Consider the following 22,523-nt stretch of genomic DNA (forward strand, 5'->3'; position numbering starts at 1 on the left):
TTTGAAGTGTGACCTCTATCCCCTTGTATTTGATCCCTCGCGGTAGAAATTGTGGTGTTCCATTGATCTTTTTGATTATTTTAATGATATTTCTATCTGAATCCCCAAGCCTCTGTTTTTAACAGAAGTGGTTCAGGAGGTGGAACCGACCTCTTCGAGGAGGTAGGTTGGAAATTCAACTATTGTATTGAGGCTGTGTGCCTCATTTTTAACCAGCATCCTCGCTGGCCAAGTTTTCTGGGCCTTGGAGAAATCCAATGGCTAAAGGCAAGAACTGCCAGAACCTGCTGGTTTCAACATGCCTGCTTCATCAACCTCCTCCATGAGGTTGAAAGCAAAATACTGTGGACGCTGGAAATCTGAAACAAAGAAGAAAATGCTGGAAAAAGTCTGCAGGTCTGACAGCATCTGTGGAGAGAAAGACAGAATTAACGTTCCCAGTCCATATGATTCTTCTTCAGAGCTAAAGAGAAGTAAAAATGTGATGAAATTTATACTGTTTAAGGGGGGTGGAGCAGGTGAAGCTGGATAGAGGGCCAGCAATAGGTGGAGATTGACAAAGATGTCATGAAAAAAAGGAATATTTCACATTTTTACTTCTCTTTAGCTCTGAAGAAGCCACATGGACGTGAAACGTTAACTCTGTCTTTCTCTCCACAGATGCTGTCAGACCTGGTGAGTTTTTCCAGCATTTTCCGTTTTCCTTCATGAGGTTTCCGATCCACATCCCCAACCCCCGGCCTATGATCACTACCACTCCCCGAACTGTCTCATCTTTCCCAACCTTGACTCCAATCTCCCCTTCCTGCGACACGTCTAATCTCCTCTGACCACCCACCCCGATATCCCTCTGATCTCCTATGACTCTGGCTCCCACTGGACTCTTCTGATATTCCCCGACCCCTAGCCTTTCTGATGTTGCCTGGCTATATACCATGAGCACAAGACCTGCTCAAAACTCTGATCTTGCTCCCCACCTCAGTCCTCCTCCTTCCAGCTTCCCTGACCTCAAACCAGCAGACCCATTCACTACAACTCACAAAGTTAATTCGATGTCAGCTCGTTGCCCTAGGGGATCTACCACCCCGAGAAGCTTAAGAGCAGCAAGATAGTTTGAATGACATCAATTAAAAGTATCCCTCAAGTCACATACATTCTGACTTGTCATACCTTCATCGTTGCCAGGTAAAACCTGAAATTCCTTTCTCAGCACTGTCATGAAGCAACCATGGCCGCAGGTCAATAAGGCCGCCCACTGCCTCTTCTCAAAGCAACTGGAGATGAGCAATATTTCTGGCTTTGTCAATGTTGCTATTTTTGAGAATTAATTAAAAAAAACATCCTTTTACCTCTGAAACTGAAGCAACAAACTGAAGGTGGCTCTTCTGTGGTCAAACTCAGGATATTATCAACGTAGAAAGGCAAGCAGCAAAGATTATTGAACATCAAAAACTAATTTTGAGGGAAAAGCCAGAAAGTTTGTTTTAATATAAGCCCATGGCGGCTCAAACAAGTGTGCTGGAACAGCTTTCTTGGTAAAATAGACTGTTAAGGTGGTCCAATTGAAGTTTTTAAGATTGTGAAACTAATTGACACAGTTCATTCAACAAATTGCTTACAGTATTGCTGAAAAAGATATTTTTTTGCTGAAGCTTTTCGTCTTGCACTCATCAGGAATTGCCCTGTTGTGTGCAAAACGAAAAGCTTTGACAAAAAAGTATTTTTTCAGCAATACTCAAGTTCTGTACTACCAAACGATTAAATTGCTTATAGTGGGCAAAGGCTTCAACAACCATGCATATATACAGAGTCAGGTAGAATGCAGTTGGAACTGAGTAGTCAAATGTTCCCAAGGTAAGTGATTGGGCTGGACAGTGTATACTGGTTTGGAACAATAAAAGTCATTTCTGGAGTGCAGGGATGCAGGAATTACATGTGAACCTGGGTGAGTTGGGGTTGATCTATCAAAAATGAGGCTAACCGCCTTCAGTGACAGCTTGTTGTGTGAATCACTCAATCACGAGCGAGGGTAAACAATTTGTGCATGCTGTACAGTCCTGTTGACTTATGGGGGGGGGGAAATGTTTTATTTTAGCCTTATTTTAATGCTGAACCTCTGTAGTGTTGGGTACAATGCAGGGGAATAAGTATCTCACACATCTGAACACAAAAAAAATTAAATAATATTTTAGTGCCTAAGATCTACTAATGTCAACCTTTTGAGACAATTCACATAATTGAATCTACATCGTTAGATCCAGTTGAAAACATCTCTAAGTTAGTTGTACATTTGAACATATTTCAATAGTTTCCATTAATTGAGCAGTCCGGTGTTTGCAGCCTGGAACATATAATGGAACACAGATTTTTCCTAACTGAAATTTAAGAACAAAGACTCGTAGTTCTGGTCAGCAGCAAAGTGACGGTTCTCACTCCTGCCTTTGAAGAAAACTGCCCACAAAGATCTAGTGATCTACACAGGAGATTTCACCTTTCCAAACATTAATTTCACTCTGGCATCATCAATAGGGGATCTCTGGCATTTAGTAACAGTGATGTTATCAAGTGGGTGAAGCAGCCAATCACACTGAATAATTTTCACAGTCAGCATACCAGGGGGTAAAATGCACTGATTATCCTTCACTTTTTAATCATTTTATAGAGTGAAATAAGGGGCTGAATAATAAAGGGGGCTGGATGGCCCGCCGCCCCTCCCAGAAGTCGGCATGGAGCATGTCAACATGCCACGCAGCCATAAAGCACTGCAGGATGGCCAGATGAGGGCCAAATGGAACTTCCGCCCCTCACTGGGGAGGAAGTCCCGTCCTCTGGAGCTGCCAACCAAGAGCACGTCAGTGGCCGCTACCGGGACTGCAGGAGAAGAAGGAAGAAACAGGTAAGTCCAGGGTCTTGGGCAGTGAGGGTTTGGGTAAGTCAGGGAGGGGGGCAAGGTGAAGAAGGGGAGAGGATCGGTTTAAGGCTGCGGTCGGGTAGGAAGAGGGTGGTTCACTCGTAGGGGGCTGCCCCGCCATCAGCAAAGGACAGTCCCTGAAGAGCGAACCCCCCCCTCCCCCAGCACCTTCCCACCCTTTGAAGAACTTATTAAAAAAAATTGGGCTGCCCAGTCCTGCCCATGCCAAATGTTTTATGGCTTGATAACAAGCCTAATTGACCCTTGATTACTTTTTGGTGCCCACCCACCCTCCATATTATGGAGGTGAGTGGGAAGGTGTTGGGCTGGGCACCCTATTTTACGTGCACCCTCCCCCCCCTGCCACAAAACACAGGGGGCACGTAAAATACAGCCCAGAGGACATGGAATTAAGGTCGCTGAAATAACATAAACTTAATTTTTTTAAAATTAAAAACCTATGGATTTCATTTCCTAATTGAGAAATTTGAATGACACCAACATAAATTTAGTTTTTCAGGGCCAGAAAGGCTGTTTGGTAGTCATTATGATTTAGTATGCCATTAAAAACACAGTTACATCTTATTCAATAAAGTGTAACTTTGTTGTGGGGGGGGCGGGGGGGGGAGGAAGGGGGTTTAAAGCAAGATTAGAACATCAAAAAGTAGAAATTCACATTAGTTCAAATGATTTCCAAAGGTCTTCATCTGAGGGGACTTCAACAGCAAAGCCTGTGAAGGAGCAGGGAAATACTGACAGCAACTTCTGGATTTCCACAGTTAAAATGAGCATGTGCGGATCCCAGATGTTGCTGTCATTGAACCCCATCATCACAACTGCAAAATTCAGGCTCACATTTTCCAGTTTTAACCTTTCTACGTGCAACCTTAATATTCAAATACATTAAACTCACAGAAGTACAAATCCAAATGCAGAGTGTTAATTGTGCTATAATCAACTCCACTAATAGCAAAGATTAAAAACCTTCTCTGTATATGTCTGCTAAAGTCATCTTGGTGTTCCTTATACAGGTATGGAGCTGACTGGTCCTGGTGAAACTTGAAATGAGCAGTGATCTGGTTATCGGTGAGTAGGTGCCACTTGAAAAGCACTGCTGGTTACTCCTGCCACCAGTTGACTGAGAGGAGACTGATTGGAAATTGGCTGACGGGTAATTGACGAGGTTGGATTGGTGAAAGGTAAATACAGTTAAAGAGAAAGGGATTGAGACTGATGATAAAGCTCTGATTACAGCAAATGAATATCAAAGTTGTATTAACAAATCCCAGGAGCTTCCTCACAATCTTGATTGCTAACAACAGCCATGCCTTGGTGATTTGGTGGATTTGTCTCTCTTTTTTCTGCCAAATTACTTCCCTTATCTTGTGAATCTATTGTCCCCCAGGCTGGGTGTCTTTTCATAGGTGTCCATTGTTGCTGCAATCATTCATGTGCGAAAAGCAAACCTGTGATCATTCTGATCTGTAAGTCTCAGATATTTGTACCGTAACTATCTGAGCACTGCTAAATCTGTCACTGTTGGTGTTAGCCAGTCAGAGCTCTCCAGAGATTCAAGCCCATATTGCAGGCTGACACTTCGATGTAGCACTGAGGGAGTGATGTACTGTTGGAGATCCCAGCTTTCCAATGAGATGTTAAAAAAGGGCACTGTTTGTCCTCTTGGATAGAAATAAAAGACCCCAAGGCACTACTCGAAGAAGAGCAAAAAAGTTCTACTGGCATCCTGCCTAGACTATTTCACTCGACTAGAATCACTAAAACAGATTATCAGTTCATGAATGGCATTGCTGCATGTGCTACTTCACTGTTTGCAAATCTTATGATATTTTAAACGTTACAGCAATGACTACAAATGTGAGCCCCGTCCTTTCATATAGTATTTGGTGCGTGCTGTCAGGGCTACCCTGTAAATTAATGATTTGAATCTGATCTTTAAAAATAAGGAACAGATATAATGCAGAGGAGAATGAAGCCAAGTTTAAACATGGAACAACCTCTTTGCTCCTCCCCCACATAAATTATAAACAGAATACAATCTCCTACAGGCCTACATCCCTCCGAGAACTCTGTGTTTCTCCAACTCTGGCCTCTCATGCATCCACTATTCTCTATGTCTTCAACCATTTGGGCCCTAAGCCCTGGAATTCCTTCTCTACATCTCTGTCTCTCTACCTCTTTAAGACCCTCCTTAAAACGTACCTTTTTGACCAAAATTCCCACTATTTCCATTTTTGGCTTGGTGCCAATTTTTGTCCAATTCTCTCACTCTGAAGCACATTTTCCTACATTAAAGGCACTATATAAATGTAAGTTGTTGTTGTTGCAAAGCACCGCGTTCAATTTTTTATTTGTAACTTTACACTAAATTATATGGACTAAATGTAATCCCAGTGCAACCTCATAGAATCATTTATTTGAATTATGTACAATGAACACTGTTTTGGGTTGTATTAGGCCTGAATTTGACACACAATGGCTCCACCTGCTGGTATTAAACGGATTTTTTGCATGCTTCCCATTTAAATATAACATCCAGATTTTTAAATCAAGAAAAATGTTCTGGACTTGCTGGATGCCCTTATAGGCAGGTCGATGAAATCCTAATTTCAAAGGTCTGTTTAAAAATTGACAATCTTTGGAATTTTCTGCTTTGCTCTATGAACGTTTGAAGTCACTGGAATTTCTTCGTAATCAGCACTCATTCCTTTTGTCCATCGGCCAACAGTTAAAACACAATTGCCTGAAGAGTGAGAAACAGCATAGTTAAAAACACAATAGACTACATCAAATTAAAAGAAAAATCAAATGTTTTAATGATTGCAGAAAGTAACTGGAGTGGAAGCAAGTCATCCTTGATCCTGAGGGACTGCCTAAGAGGAAGATATTGTGTGTGTCAACAAGAGGTAGTTTATGGAATAAAGTATGTGGATTGAGCACAATCCTCTGGCAGGATCTATTGCATTCAGTATTGAGAATGGTAGAAAAGCAATTTTTTTTTTTAGTTTACTGGAATTAAATATTTTTGTCTTCTTTGGTAGAGTGTGATTTACATGATAACACTTTAGGACTGAAATCACCAGAGAGATACTGCCTATGAACCTGTTTGTATGAATTTGCTGATCATTATTTTCATAAATGTGTCACTCATCTTTGTTAAAGAATTTAATTGCTTATATAATGCAATGTAATTGGAACTCTTAGATAATCCTGTCAGTAAGCTTCCTATGGACTCTGTCAGTAAGGTTTCTTTTTATGCTATTGCAGCAATTGTCCAAGATAACCAGCATGACACTCAGCGCTGAGCATAGTGATTTGGAGTTCTAATACATTAGGATACGAAACGTTAGGATGCTAGCTCAATCCTCTGCGTTCCACTTTATGATTGCAGCCATGTTAATGGGGAAAGGCTCTGGGGGAATTCTGGAGTTGAAAACTGGGGGTGAGGGTGGGGGGTGGAGTTTTCCTCCAGGCTGTCTTTTGCACTTCTCAACAAAAGGATCTAAACAGTTAATAGACACCAAGAGGCAGGTGCTTTCTTGTCTTTTTGACTCCAATCAATGGGTAGCTAGAGGAGACTAAGGTGGGTGGGGGGGGGGGAAGAGAGAAATTTCATACCCACAAATAAAAGTAAGTGAAATAATGGAACCTTGCAAAAACAAAACATTGCTGATGCTGGAAATAAAGTTCCGATGAAAGATCATGGAGCTGAACGTTAATTCTGTTTTTCTTTCCACTGATTCTGCTTGAGCTACTGACTACTTCCAGAATTTTCTGTTATTATTTAGAATGCAACCTTACTTGCGATATCACCGCTGTGCTGTGCAGAACAGCTAATTCTTTTGCAAAATAGAATTTTTTTCACGCTCTTGCTCCTGGGTTCCATGCTTCCATCATCATCTACAATGTTGTTTAGGACAATTAATACCAGATGAAGCAGGTTGATCCAACAGTGTGCAACCTTGACCCTGAGCTGAGCGTAACCCTCTTTAGAAACCAATCATTTTATATATATTATTACATCTTTTATTCCTCAGGAATAATTCAAGCTGTTCACAATAATTGTGCAAACTGTTTGTAAGATGCTAAACAGAAAGACTTCGATGCACAATTGGCCAGAAACTTAAGTGGACCATCTGTATAAATACTGTGGCTATAAGAGCAGGTCAGAGGCTGGGAATTCTGCAGGGAGTAACTCATCTTCTGACTCCCCAAAGCCTGTCGACTATCGACAAGGCACAAGTCAGGAGTGTGATGGAATACTCTCCACTTACCTGGATGAGTGTAGCTCCAATAAAACTCAAGCAGCTCGACATCACCCAGGTCAAATCAGCCCACTTGATTGGCATCCCATTTACCACATTAAACATTCACTCCCTCCATCACTGATGCATAGTGGCAGCAGTATATACCATCTATAAGATGCCCTGCAACAACTTATCAAGCCTCCTTCAAAAGCACCTACCACTTAAAAGGACGAGGGCAGCAGACAGGTGCTAACACCACCACCTGGAAGTTCTCCTCCAAGCCACTCACCATCCTGACTTGGAAATATATCGCTGTTCCTTCACTGTTGCTGGGTCAAAATTCTGGAACTCCCTCCCTAACAGCACTGTGGATGTACCTACACCAAACAGACTGCAGTGGGTCAAGAGGCAGCTCACCATCACCTTCTCAGGGATAATTAGAGATGGGTAATAAACGCTGGCCTAGACACTGACATCCACACCACATGAAAGAATAAATGTTAAAAAGTATAATTATACAACAATGTAAAAGTACCAGTCAATATCCTACCAGCGACAGGTGGGGGCCGGGAGGTCTGAAAAGTAGAAAGGGATCAGGCAAGCTGGGGGGGTGGGAGGGGTTTGGCAGTTCTGGCGAGTGGGAGGGGTCCACGAGAACCGGCGGGTGGTAGGGGGGTGTATCGGGAAGGCTAGCAGGTAAAGACGGGCTCGGGAGGGCCAACAGGGGAGAGGGGCTCAGGGAGTCTGGTGAGTGGAAGGGGATTGGGAGGACCAGTGAGTGGGAGGGGTGGGTTCGAGAGGACTGGTGGGTAGAAGCAGCAAGCAAGGGCTGGGTAGAAGCAGCAAGCAGGAGGGGGTCAGGAGGAGTGATGAGTGGGAGGCGGCCAGGAAGAGTGGAGAGTGGGAAGGGGTCCAGAGGATTGGAGGGGAGAGCGGGTGGGGAGGACTGGCAGGTGGGAGGGGGTCGGGAGTACTGGTGGGGACAGCAGGTCGGGAGAACCGGTGAGCGGCAAGGGGTCGGGAGTACTGGTGAATGGGAGGGAGCCAAGAGGGCTGGTGAGTTGGGGGTGGGGGGGGGGGGCTTGGGATAGCAATGCTGAGCCAAGCAATGGGAAGTGTTTAAAGAATATACTGAGCACTGAACATGTGGAATTATAGCGTGGTTCTTAGTGCATGTGTAGTAACCCCGCTAAAATGAACATCGGCTGGAATTTCTAGAGATGGCAGGGTTTCCCTTCCCGCCATCCGAAGAGTCGGCAGAGAACACAACTCCACCGATACTGTGCTCCCTGAGCCATTTAATGCTTCAACAAGCATTAACTGGCTGGAGGCAGGATCTCGGCCCCTCACTCGGCACCAAGACCTGCCTCAGAGAGCTACCAGACAATCTGATTGCCGGGCAGCTCTCTCATATCTGCAGTGCCAGAAGCTGCAGTGGACAGAATTGGGACTGCAAGCAGGTTCCAGGTCTTGCCCTAAGGGGAAAAACTTCCCCCCCCCAGGGTGGGGGGAAGAGAGAGAGTATGGGAGCGGGGGCGCCTCCGATCGGTGCCCCTGATTGGGGGCGTGCCGCTATTTTACATGGGTGGGCCAATTAAGGCCCACCCAGCATGATGTCCACCAGGTAGCTTTGCGGGCGGGGGAGAAATTCCTTGAGCCAGGAGTGGGCTTTTTCACACATGCGCACGAAAAAGAGCACAGATCTCCTTGAGAAGTGCTGCCTCAGGGAGATAGCTCCGATTTTAAACTTTTAATAAGCATACTTAAAAATTTTCCCTGCCATGTCCCCTCATGTGACACTGTCACATGAGTTGGGACATGTCCATAAGTTTAATGAAACCTTTCTTAAAAATTTAAATACCCTCATGAAACTTCATCCCGTCTGTGGATGAGGTTTGATGCTTTTTCCAAAGCCCACCAGGGCTCCCGGCCTGCCCGCCAACCTTAAGGTTGGACGGTCAGGTCCATTAACGACCTTAATTAGTTTTCCAATGGCCTCAATAGGCCGTTGACAGGTCGGCGGGCGCACAGCTGACTCGGCTGCACCCCCACCAACCTGAAAATGGAAATGACGCAGGTTGATGTTGGGTGTTCCACCCAACGTCATCCTACATCATTTTACGTGTCGGCGAGCGGGCCCCGCCCCTGCTCGCCAACCAGAAGATCCTGCCCATGATTCCAGGGCCCGATATATTTTGGGGCTCTCAGGGCAGGGAGGGTAGGTGAGGCCTTGGGAGGTGTGGTTGTTGGAGGAGAGGCCGGGGAGGTGGCAGGATCTGCAGGGACTTGACCTTATGGGGGAATGGGGGGTGTTGCCCGATGTTAAAAGGAGGCTGCTGATGGAAGACCTCCCCCCTCCATCCGAGGCTTGGATCCGGTTTATTTTCGGGCCTCCCCTTGCCTGGGAACTCATCCCGCCAGCCGGAAAATTGAGGCTGAGTGGGAAACCGCCTTAAGTGGTCAATAATTGGCCACTTAAGGGCCTCAACTGGGAAAAGGGCACGCAAGCCAGGCTAGGCCTTGCCCGTCCATGCGCAAAATTGTAGAGATGTTGGGGCTGGCAGGAAGAGAAATTTTATACTCACCCCCCACCTACAAACCCGCCAGTGGGGGAATGTAAAATTCTGCCCATGGAGGCAGCTCGATTCAAGCTAAGTTCCCTAATTGACAAATCGTGCAATTAGAATGCACTTTAAATGCGAACGTACAAATGTATGAACATACAAATTAGGAGCAAGAGTAGGCCATTCGGCCTCTCTAGCCTGCTGCGCCATTCAATAAGATCATGGCTGATCCGACTGTAACCTCAGCTCCACATTCCCACCTACCACTGATAGATTCATCATATGCAAGGTGGTGAAAAGTTACCTAGCTCTGTCTTAAAAATATTCAACCTTTTGAGGAAGAGAGTTCCAAAGACTCACGACCCTCAGAGAAAAAATTTCTCATCTGTCTTAAATGGGTGACACCTTATTTTTAAACAGCGACCGCTAGTTCTAAGACTCTCTCACAAGAGGAAATATCCTTTCCACCCTGTCAGGATCTTATACGTTTCAATCAAGTCACCTCTAACTCTTCCAAACTCCAGCGGATACAAGCCTAGTCTTTCCTTATAAGGTAACACTTCCACTCCTGGTATGAGTGTAGTAAACCTTGTCTGAACTTCTCCCAATGCGTTTACATCCTTCCTTAAATAAGGAGGCCAATACTGTACACAGTATTCCAGATGTGGTCTCACCAATGCCCTGTACAACTGAAGTATAACCCCTCTACTTTTGTATTTGATTCCCCTCACAATAAACAATAACATTGTATTAGCTTTCCTAATTACTTGCTGGAGCTGCATCCTAACCTTCTGTGATTCATGCACCTGGACAACCAGATCGTTTTGCATTTCCAAGCTCTGCAATCTCTCACCATTTAGATAATATGTTTCTTTTTTTATTTTTCCTGCCAAGATGGACAATTTTACATCTTCCCACATTATACTTCATTTGGCAGATCTTTACCCACTCACTTAACCTATCTATATCCTTTTGTAGCCTCCTCATGTCCTCTTCATAACTTATTTCCCTACCTATCTTTGTATCATCAGCAAATTTAGCCATCATATTTTCAGTCCCTTCACCAAGTCATTTATATAAATTGTAAAAAGTTAAGTGGGGGATATCTGTATGGGGCAACTTTTTTCTTAATATTTTGAATTTTTTGACCCTGCCTTTGATATTTTGCAGGCTATTTTGAGTTTCCAAGGGTGAATTATCCTGCTGCCATGCTGCCCCAAATCTAAGTGACACCTAAGCTCATTAAATCAAGCCTTGCACTAATACCTAGAAAAAAATGTGTTAATAATCTGAAAGGATGTCTTCTAGGTCACTGTGCATAATATATAGAAATAAGAATCTATGCAACAGCTGCAATTTCCTTCATGAGTCAGGCTGCAAGCGTAATTTTTTGACATCATACTCTTGGCAGGGAAACCTCACCCACCTAGAAGATACACAGGAAATGTGGGAAAACACTATACACAGTATCCCTATGATTCATTTAAATGGTCAGAAAATCATCTGCAATTCTGGCCTGAATTTTGATATACATTCTGATGGATAAGACTCCTCAGCAGGAGAGGAAATGAGGTAAGTTATCCATTACAGCTCATACTTAGGGAGTTGGCTCTACTTCGGGGTCACCAATACTGAGAGCCTGCAGAGACCTTACTTACACAATGTATAAAAATAGAATTACTTGGCAATATTTGGCTATAGCTAAAACACTGTTTTTGGTTCAAAGTTGAAAATGCCAATGGCACTTTCATTCTTTCCCCTCTGATCCCGATCTTTTTTTTTAACTAAACATTCATTTTATTCACAATAGTAACTAGTGCCTCAAGAATGTTATACATGGTCAGGTAATAAGCAGAAAACTATTTGTACAATCATACATTAAAAAAAAAGTGCATCTTGGTGCTGTTACTTAACAATCATAGTTTATCAGTTCTGTAGAATCTATAACAAAATCAGAATATGATAGACATATTCAGCAGGTCAGGCAGCATTGTGGAGAGAAACAGAGTTAACGTTCCAGGTGGATGATCTTTCATCAGAACTGGGAAAAAAAATCGATTTGAAATGATACCTCTGTTCCTCTTTCCTTGGATGCCTCTTGACCTGCTGAGTATCTCCAGCGTTTTCTGTTTTTATTTCAATTTCCAGCATCCATAGAATTTTGCTTTTGCTCTAGAATCTATGTTGGGCTTGTGCTCTTGGAGATTTTCTACACCATAGGATTTCTAAAAATTAAATGTAATTTATGCAGTACCATACTCACTCATGTTCTGATGGTCTGGGCAGTCCTTCTGAAAGTGCTCCACTGAGCCACAGAGTTTGCAACAGCGACCTGTAAGACAGCACCATTTAGTAAAGGAATACTCAAAGGTAGCTGAATATCTTTTGAATTTTCAAAAAATAAATATGTTTTACATATATTAACAACTACACATTTTATTTTTGCATGTTTGTAATGTAGAGAATTACAGCGGAACTATAAAATTGTAACACACGATCATTTCAATATATCAATATCGTAGATTTTAATAAGCATCAATTATGCTTTTCTGCAAAATCTATCTGGGGAAGAAAGGTGGAAGTAGGATGGAACTAGGTCACGCCAGAGTTCCCCTTCACTTTTTCCAGTCAAACCGTTTCACAACACCCGATTTAGTGGTCTGTCAGAAAATATACACTCTCGACCAACGTCATCAAATGGGTACGATCATCTTCATGATTCAGACACCCAGCTAACAATTCAACTTTCACAGCTATCGTTCTTTTTAATTTTTCTTGCTTTATTCTTTATTGGTTCAAATTATATTTCATACTGAAGAATCGGTAAACTGTTACTTGTCAAAGCAAAGCACTTGATAATGAAGATGGTAATACAAGAGTAAGTTAAATAAATATTATGGTCCCTAACTATAATTTCTAACATTGCAGACTTAAAGCTAGATTTAACTGACAGTTATGGCATTTATAGTCATAGTTTAAATCATCACAACTATAGTTAAATGTACCATGCTTTGCTGAGCTATGTTGACTCATTAGATTCCAGATTTGATCCTTGGTCTATGCCAGGTAAGCTGGTCATACTTACAATAGCAATAATTTGTTACAGGGTTTCTGAGTTGGAGACAGGGGGAAATCAATCAGATAGGGCTTTGTTTCTCTGACAATTATGTCAGTACCACTAGGACATAATTGGGCTCACAGTGGAGGTCCTAAACTAATGTAACAGGGCACAGAGGTGAAACAAGATGGTAGGCTACTTGGAAGGAAAAGTGAACTTTCGATGCATAGGTAATAAAGTAGTGGGAAGGGTGAAGGAGATCAAACAAGACAAGATAGTAAAAAAAGACTAGGATATGGAAAAACTTCAGCTGTGAGGACAGGCTAGAGGAACTGGTACTCATTTCAATAGAACAAAATTGGACTAAACAAAGAAATTCCAAGTCTGAGAGGTTTTGAACTGGATACTTATATTTTAAAAAAAAAGTTTCAATCTCTCCAAAGGCAGAACAAGTAAAAGACTTGGTTTAATGCAAATTATTAAACTGTTGTATTTCACAATTAAGTGAACATGCAGAGCTGATGTTAAGGTAGGACAACAGCAACTAGCATTTATATAGCACCATTAACATACTAAAATGCTCCAAGGAACAATCCTTAAATAAAATCTGAGAATGAGCCACATACGAAGATATTAGGGAAGGTGAACAAAAGCTCGGTGAAAGAAGTAGATTTTAAGGAGCACTTTAACAGAGGAGCTTTCTCTGTAAAGAGGACTTACTTAATTCAATCCGTACAACTTGTCTCCATATAATGTAAACAAAGAACATGCAACATTATTGCACATTGGTGTGAGGTCTTACTGAACTAAAACAACATGGTTTCTAATTGTTCTCCAGCAAAGACTTCTCTCCCCACTCCTGCACCATTACAGCAAGAGTCCCCAAGGATCTATCCGTGGCCCGTTCCTGCTTCTCATCTACATGCTGCCTGCCCCTCAATACCATCAAAAAACAAAATTTCAGGTTTCACATATACTCTGACAACACCCAGATCTATCACACCACCACCTCTCTTGATCCCTCTGCTGCCTCCGATTTGTCATACTGGTTTTCTGACACCCAATACTGGATGAGCATAAATGTCCTCCAGTGAAATATTGGAATGACCAAAGGTATCATCTTTGGTCCCTACCACAAACACCACTCCCTAGCCATCAATTCTGTCCCTCCCTGGCCACTGTCTGAGACTGAACCAGACTGTTCACAATCTTGGCATCCTATTTGACCCTGAGCCAAGCTTCCAACACCATATCCATTCCACCTACTTCTGTCTCTGTGCCCTCACTCACCTCCTTTCCCACCTTAGGTCAGCTGTTGCCGAAGCCCTCATCCATGTCTTTGTTACCTTTAGACTTGGCTATTCCAATGCTCTTCTGGCTGACCTTGCACTTCACATCCTCCATGACTATGGGCAGAATTTTACAGTCCCCCACCAGTGAGTTTGCAGGCAGGGGGACCTGTAAAATTCCTCAGATGGCCTTTCCACTGCCCTCCTGCTGACCCTGTTTACAGTTTTATGGTGGTACAGTGAGGCCTAGGCCCGCCCTTTCCCCAATTGAGACCCTTAAGTTCCTGCCTGGCCTCAATTTTGAGACTGTTTGGAGGAGTCTGGGGGCAGCAGGAAGCCTGGCAAGTCACCCTGCTTGAGAATTGGGTGTGGAGGGAGCTGGCACCTCCCTCAATAACCTCCTTTTCACATTGGGTGCACCCCCACCCCCCACCCCAAATGTCTGCTCCCACAGGTGCTCCCACCCCTCTGGCCTCTCCATCAAGACCCTCGCCCCTCTTTCCCCACCTCCTTGTGAGACCACCAACACATGCCTGGTCCCAGACTCCAGGAATTAGAATCTGGGGACTGCTTGTAGTCCCAATCCTGGCCACTGCTGTAACTGGCACTGCTGGACCTACAGTGCTGCCAGCCAATCTCCTGAGTGAGGGAGTGGGAGTCCCAATTCCAGCCAATTAACACTCCATGGGCTCTTCGGTTGGTGGGACGGGAAACCCCACCATCCAAAGAATTTCAAGTTGAACAAAAACTCTGCTTCCTGTATCCTAAATCTTACCAAATCCCATTCACCCATCATCCATGTGCTCAATGACCTGCAGTGGCTCCCGGTCTGGTAATACCTTCGTTTTAAAATTGTCATCTCAGTTTTCAAATCCCTCCGTGGCCTTTTCCCTCACCACTTCTAACTTTCTCCAGCCCTATAGCTCTCTTGACATCTCAATATTCCTCCAATTCTGGCCTCTTGAATATCTTCCATTTTAACCGCTCCATCATTGACAGCCATGCCTTCAGCTGCCAGATCTCTAAACTCTGGAATTTACAGAATCACAGAATTGTTACAGTGCGGAGGGAGGCCAGTGAACCCATCATGTCTGCACCAGCTTTCCGAATGAGCAATTTACTGAGTGCCATTCCCTCGTCTTCTCCCCATAACCCTGCACATTCATCCTTTTCGGATAACATTCTAATTCCCTTTTGAATGCCTCAATTGAACCCGCCTCCAGCACACTCTCAGGCACTTCAATCAAGACCTTAATCACTCCCTGGATGAAAGAGTTTTTCCTCATGTCACTTCTGCTAATTACTTTAAATCTGTGTCCTCTTGTTCTCGATCCTTCCATGAGTGGGAACAGTCTTTCTCTATCATCTCTGTCTACGCCCATGATCGTAAATAACTCTGTCAGATCTCCTCTCAGCCTTCTCTTCTCCAAGAGAAACAGTCCCAAATTCTCCACCTATCTACATAACTAAAGTTTCCCATCCCTGAAACCATCCTTGTGAATCTTTTCTGCGCTCTCTCCAATGTCTTCACATCTTTCCTAAACTGTGGTGCCCAGACCTGGACGCAATACTTCAGCTGAGGCAGAAATAGTGTCTCTAAGCACACCTATTCCCCACTAAACCTCTCTACCCTCCTTTAATACATTACTTAAAACGTATGTCCCTGACCAAGCTTGTGTCAACTTTTGTTTGATAAATGCTGTGAGGTGCCTTGGGATGTTTATTACTGTAGATTGCAGCATGTAAGATGGCACCATATTTTCAGTGCCAAAAATCAAGCTTTTGCATATACTTGGCGTATAAGACATGCCCAGGCAGAGCAGACCCTGCAAGGCATGGCGAGTGACGAACAGGAATGGGTCCACCAGCAAAGTGAATGCTAAAAGCTAAAAGTCATAACATTTGCTAGCTTGTCAAATAACTTGCTGTAGCAAGGGAATTTGGTGTTCGTGAAAAATTGGTGCGAGAATGGAAGAAGGAATCTGCCTTAAAGAAAATGCCCAAGGCCAAATGTGCCATGAGAACAGGGACTTGCCACTTGCCTGATCTTGAGAAGCATGTATCAGAGTGGGTTCTCAAAAATCGCCAGAATGCAATGCATATACACACAGTTAAGAGGGCCAAACCAAACCCTGAGTCCAGCAAAGATTTCAGACTGCTAGTTGGTGTAGCTATCTGAGGGAACAAAACAGTCTGGTGTTGCAGCAGAAGACCAAGGTCGCTCAGAGACTACCAAAAGGCCTCAATGCCAAAAATACCAGTTTCAAGTGATTCATCATCACACAGTGGCAAAAACACATTGGCAACATGGATGAAATGCCCATGAACTGCAATATGTCCAGCAGCTAAACTGGAGTGGAAAAGTTCGAAAACAGCTCTAGTGAAAAAAACAGCACATGAGAAGAAAGATTCACAGTGGTACTAGCTTGCATAGTCGACAGAATTAAATTAAAGCTTATAGTAATTTTCAAACATAAAACCGTGCCAAACATCAAGTTTGCGCATTAGTTTTTATGTATGTTTTGTGTATGTCCATGACAATAATTGGATGAATGAGGATGGAATGAAGTTATGGCATGTGTGTGGAATAGGAGGCCCTACACAAAGAATGCAGCTTATTAGTGTTGGACATGTTCAGTTCCCATATAACCGATGAGATCAAGAGGTGCCTGAGAAGAAGTAACACTCACATTGCAGTTATACTGGGAAGTCTAACACTGTAATTCAATCTTTGGATGTGTGCCTCAACAAGCCAATTAAGGATCATGTTCACACACAAAGGATGGTTGACTGAGAAAAAATCCCTTCACAAAGAGTGGAAATTTGCGTGCTGCCCTGCTTGATGAAAACAACAATCAGAAGCTTCACTGCAGTACAGGAACTTAACAGCAAATAGCCTGGCATTTAAATTACAACTCATCATACTTCGTATTTACAACAGAGATCTCTATCTGTGGATCAGACAGATAAATTCATGACACAAGACTACACATCATTCTCCACAGCTGCTTTGTTATTATGCCACACTGCTTGGCGTTACTTGACAGTGTCAAGCAAAAACAGGACTTGAGGCAAATGTTGCCAAAATACACAATAAAATGAACAGAAGTTACTAAAGAATGCCATAGAATTAGCATTTTACAGCACAGGAGGAAGCTATTCAACAATGATGTTTTGTGTGGTTTCATTATCAAATTATGGGATACTATTAGTGCATAATGTGTCATCAAATCATTCAAAAGATGTGGAGTATCCAATTCAATGGGTGGAGAGGAAGATGATTAGTAGTGGAGGGATGATTCTGAAAGCAAAAGTGCCACATCAGATCTAGAGTGGGGTCCTTACTATAATGTTATAGCCAAAGTAACTCAGAATGAATTCGATGAACTCTATATGTCAGATGCCAAAGACAATGAATCTGACAGTTTTAAAATGCTTTCATTGTGGTTAAAGGTATCTTTGTACAGTTATTTATTCAATATTTTATTCAATAAACTGTGGCACATTTATTTAATATGTATTACCGGTGTTATTTTTGTCACATTTTAAAATGGCGACCACCCACATGAACACCACTAGTTCACATTTTATACTCAGCATATAAGTCGACCCCCATTTTTGAAAGCTTCAATGGTTGACTTAGATGCTGCAGTCTATGGTCTGTTAAAAGTGCTAGAAAATGTAAGTTTTCGTTGCATCATAAAGAGTGATGGAAGCAGAATCCATCAGAGTTTAAAAGGTAAGTGGGTAAATATTTGAAAAAAAAAATTAAGCGTGATGGATTGAGCAGAATAACAGGTGGAAGTGGATAGCTGTCTCTGAGAGTTGGCACAACATGATGGGTTGAATAGCTTCCTCCTGTGCTGTAAAATGCTAATTCTATGGTATTCTTTAGTAACTTCTGTGCACTTTATTGTGTATTTGGCACCATTTGCCTCAAGTCCTGTTTTTGCTTGACACTGTCAAGTAACGCCAAGCAGTGTGGCATAATAACAAAGCAGCTGTGGAGAATGATGTGTAGTCTTGTGTCATAAATTTATCTGTCTGATCCACTGATAGAGATCTCTGTTGTAAATACGAAGTATGATTAGTTGTATTATAAATGCCAGCAAACTTAATTTGCTGTTAAGTTCCTGTACTGCAGTAGAGCCTCTGATTATTGTTTTGTTGTTTTCATTGAGAATGTCGCAGTTGCTGCTAAATGTGAAAATTGATTATACAATCAGTGAGTCCCTCTCTCTCTGCCAGCTGCTCTCCCCTTTCTGGCTCCACCTCTTATTCCCCCCTTTTAGCTCCCATTGCCCAGATGCTAATTGTTGTGTTGTATAGAGGCAGCGATGCACAGTATAGTCAACTCGCGTACTAAAATAACATTTCTCGCTTTCTAGAGATTTGTTTTATTAGTCACTGGCCAGGCGCTGCAGCGATTAAGAAATTTGATTTTAATGGGTGCGCTGATTGTTTTGCACTCTGTCAACATTCTTCATCGATGCAATTGGTGAATGGGAAACCAGCCAGGAAGACCAAAAGTGCCAGATCAAACCAGCAGTAGGTATGTGCATCTAGATTGACCTACCAGTAACATGGATCATAATGAATCAATTATAAAGGAAGCCCTCATTCCAGAAACTGTGAACAGAAATTATATGCCAATTGCAAGGTAAAACCACATATTAAGAGTTGCTTTGAGTAAGTCCTGCCCTTAAAAGAAATGTTACATGCTGTATGATCCTATAGCAAAACAAAATATTTGAAGTTGAACATCAAATCTCTGCTAGTAAATACATTTAATAAATATAAATGACAAGATATGCATAAACATGGCACAGTTCAAAGTTGTTAATATTAACAGAAAGATTAATGATGCAATTTATAAATGAAACAGACAAGTTAATAAATAGAACAATGTTATTTATGACAAAAACAGAAATACCTGGAAAAACTCAGCAGGTCTGGCAGCATCGGCGGAGAAGAACAAAGTTGACGTTTCGAGTCCTCATGACCCTTGAACAGAACTAAGTAAAAATAGGAGAGGGGTGAAATATAAGCTGGTTTAAGGTGGGGGGGGGGGGGGGCAGTGGGGGGAGGGGTGGTTGTAGGGACAAGCAAGCAGTGATAGGAGCAGATAACCAAAATATGTCACAGACAAAAGAACAAAGAGGTGTTGAAGGTGGTGATATTATCTAAAAGAATGTGCTAATTAAGAATGGATAGTAGGACACGCAAGGTACAGATAGCTCTAGTGGGGGTGGGGTGAAATAAGACTAAAAGGGCATAAAAGGTATAGATTTAAAAATAATGGAAATAGGTGGGAAAAGAAAAATCTATATAAATTATTGGAAAAAACAAAAGGGAGGGGGAAGAAACGGAAAGGGGGTGGGGATGGAGGTGGGAGTTCAAGATCTAAAGTTGTTGAACTGGAGGAACAGCACCTTATCTTCCCACTAGGCACTTTACAGCATTCCGGACTGAATATTGAGTTCAACAACTTTAGATCTTGAACTCCCTCCTCCATCCCCACCCCCTTTCTGTTTCTTCCCCCTCCTTTTTGTATTTTCCAATAATTTATATAGATTTTTCTTTTCCCACCTATTTCCATTATTTATGCCCTTTTAGTCTTATTTCACCCCACCCCCACTACAGCTATCTATACCTTGCGTGTCCTACTATCCATTCTTAATTAGCACATTCTTTTAGATAATATCACCATCTTCAATACCTCTTTGTTCTTTTGTCTGTGACATCTTTTGGTTATCTGCTCCTATCACTGCTTGCTTGTCCCTACAACCCCCCACCCCACCTTAAACCAGCTTATATTTCACCCCTCTCCTATTTTTACTTAGTTCTGTTGAAGGGTCATGAGGACTCGAAACGTCAACTTTGTTCTTCTCCGCTGATGCTGCCAGACCTGCTGAGTTTTTCCAGGTATTTCTGGTTTTTTTTGGATTTCCAGCATCCGCAGTTTTTTGTTTTTAATATTATTTATGATCCTGAACGCCATTGGTTGCTTGTTTTCTCTTTACCAGTGGTCCTTGATTGATCTCTTGCTTTGCATATTTCTGGATCTACACTTCTGCAGAGCTGGAATTCAGTGCTGTTTTTAAGCTTTAAGTCTAGAGCATTAATGTAAGTATCAATCCATTAGTCCTTCTCTCCTTTTGTGAGGAGATGCCTAGCATTTACTTGGCAACTGTCCAGACAAGCACTTTTGGAATCAGGAATCAGTGTCAGATTTCACACGCTCCAACTCTGTTTATGGCGCAGTGTGTTCCAGCATTCCCGAGTGGCCCTTGAGGTAGACACTGTTTGAAATTGCTAGCCTTGATAAAGGGTTAGTGAATATCCACAAGGTAGAGCAAGAAACATGCTTCAGCTTGGGGAAGCATTCTAAAAGAATGGCCCATTTCACTGAGAGGAAGTTTATAAATGTTTGCTTTGTTCGAACCTCCATTTATCACTTACTGAAACATGCGACAAAACAAGAATTTATATGAAAATGTAATTCTTACAATGTAAACTGAACTACAGATGTGCTGTATCATAAATAGCAGTTTAAAACAAATATTCTTACCATCTGCATATAGTCCCTTTGGGTTATCTGGGCAGGACCTTGAGAGATGTCCCGTTTCACCACAAATAAAACATTTAGCAAATGGAAATTCTCCTGCAAAATTGAAGCAATGGTATTTTATCAGAAAGTTTTGAGAAATTATTTTAGAAATGCGTTAAAACAAGGAATATGTTAGTTAAATGAGTTAGCAATCTGTTCATTCACCTCTGGGCTTAAATACTGCATCAGTTAATATGAAAATCTTTCTATATTAAATGTTGGATGCGCGAAGACAGTTTCAACTCATTTCCTATGGATTATGAGCCAGCAGTGCAACACTGCCCACAAACTGGCTCACTCTCATGTAGATGTGATAAGTTGTCACATTGTTGAAGTTGAGGATATTCTGCTGAGGTTTGGGATTAAGACTAATTGAAGGGAAATTTATTTTGTATCTGGATGCACTATACCTGAGCTAGGAGTATTTGATGCAAACATTGGAAGACAAAAATAGAAAAAAGTGTTCCATTCTTCAGCATTGACATCCCTTACCTTGAAAAGCACAAAAAATTAAAATAGAAAATAAACGTTCTGTATACATATGGAACTGAAAGAAACGGATGATTTTAAATCAACTTTGGAGCATTCAGTTTTCAAAAATATCAGCCCTGTATTTGTTGTGCTGTGCTTACACAGTGAGTATATACCTCACATCAGCAATTAACAACGGGAGAAATGATCACAGTTCTATTTAGTTTTTATTTGTACATTTCAAGATAGAGAATGGAACACAGTTGCATCTTGCTTGCAGGATTAAGTATTCCCAAGTCATTTATACCAGAGTCAGGAGCAATAAACAGCTCTCTTTGCAATACTCTGACAATATTCTAAAACACAAAGTTAGCAAAGCACCTCCTACGGCACTAGAATAACATTCCATTACACACATTATCTAACTTTACAGTGTTATTAATTAGTGTCAATGAGCCACTTTCTGCCAATTTGTTTCCCAGAAGTTGACAGACTACAGCCAATTCAGCTCTGCACTGCTCTTCTGAAAGATTCAAGATTATCATCAATAATCTTAAACTCTTACAATTGCATAGTTGACATGATTGCTCAGTTGGTAATAGAAGCCTGTAACTAACTATCCAACCCAGAGTGTCATGGGCGATTTCAATCTATATGTAGATTGGACGAATCAGATTGGCAAAGGTAGCCTGGAAGATGAGTTCAAAGAGTGTCTTCAGGACAGTTTCTTAGAGCAGCACGTCCTAGAACCAACCAGAGAGCAGGGTATACTAGATCTGGTAATGTGCAATGAGACAGGATTAATCAATGACCTTCGTGGTGAAGGCACTTCTAGGTGGCAGTGATCATAATATGATTGGATTTCACATTCAGTTTGAGGGAGAGAAGAGTGGATCTAACACTTGTGTTTTAAACTTAAATAAGGGTAATTATGAGGGCATGAAGACAGAGCTGGCTAAAATGAACTGGGAAGTTTAAGGCATTTAAGGAGATATTTCAGAATACTCAGAAAAAATACATTCCAGTGAAAAAGGAAGACTCAAAGGGAACAACGGACCATCAGTGGCTAACTAAGGAAGTTAAAGGTAGCATCAAATTGATAGAAAAAACATATAATTCTGCAAAGATCAGTGGCAGGTCAGAAGATTGGACAGACTATAAGGAACAGCAAATAATGAGTAAAAGATTAATAAGGAAGGAGAAATTAATGTACGAGAGAAAGCTAGCTAGAGATATAAAAACAGGTGGTAAGAGTTTCTACAGTTACTTAAGAAGGAAAATAGTAAGCGTTGGTCCTCGAGTGACAGAGTCTGGGGAATTAATAATGGAAAATAAGGAATTGGCAGATGAACTGA

The 22,523-nt window shown here is 42.0% G+C and overlaps 1 protein-coding gene across 3 annotated transcripts in view; it reads right to left on the bottom strand.

The window, feature by feature from the left end:
• Positions 1–5,317: 5,317 nt before the first annotated feature.
• zcchc9 (zinc finger, CCHC domain containing 9) overlaps positions 5,318–22,523 on the bottom strand; it is a 37,158-nt gene continuing 19,952 nt past the window's right edge. For all 3 annotated transcript variants that reach the window (XM_078564589.1, XM_078564603.1, XM_078564596.1), the window contains exons 4-6: positions 20,659–20,751; positions 12,004–12,072; positions 5,318–5,672 (exon numbers count right to left, since the gene is read on the bottom strand). In XM_078564589.1, the coding sequence (XP_078420715.1) occupies positions 5,551–5,672; positions 12,004–12,072; positions 20,659–20,751 (284 nt within the window). In that variant the 3' untranslated portion in view covers positions 5,318–5,550. The remainder of the gene's footprint in view (positions 5,673–12,003; positions 12,073–20,658; positions 20,752–22,523) is intronic.

Source organism: Cetorhinus maximus, chromosome 2, assembly GCF_964194155.1.
Source record: "Cetorhinus maximus chromosome 2, sCetMax3.hap1.1, whole genome shotgun sequence".
NCBI lineage: Eukaryota > Metazoa > Chordata > Chondrichthyes > Lamniformes > Cetorhinidae > Cetorhinus > Cetorhinus maximus.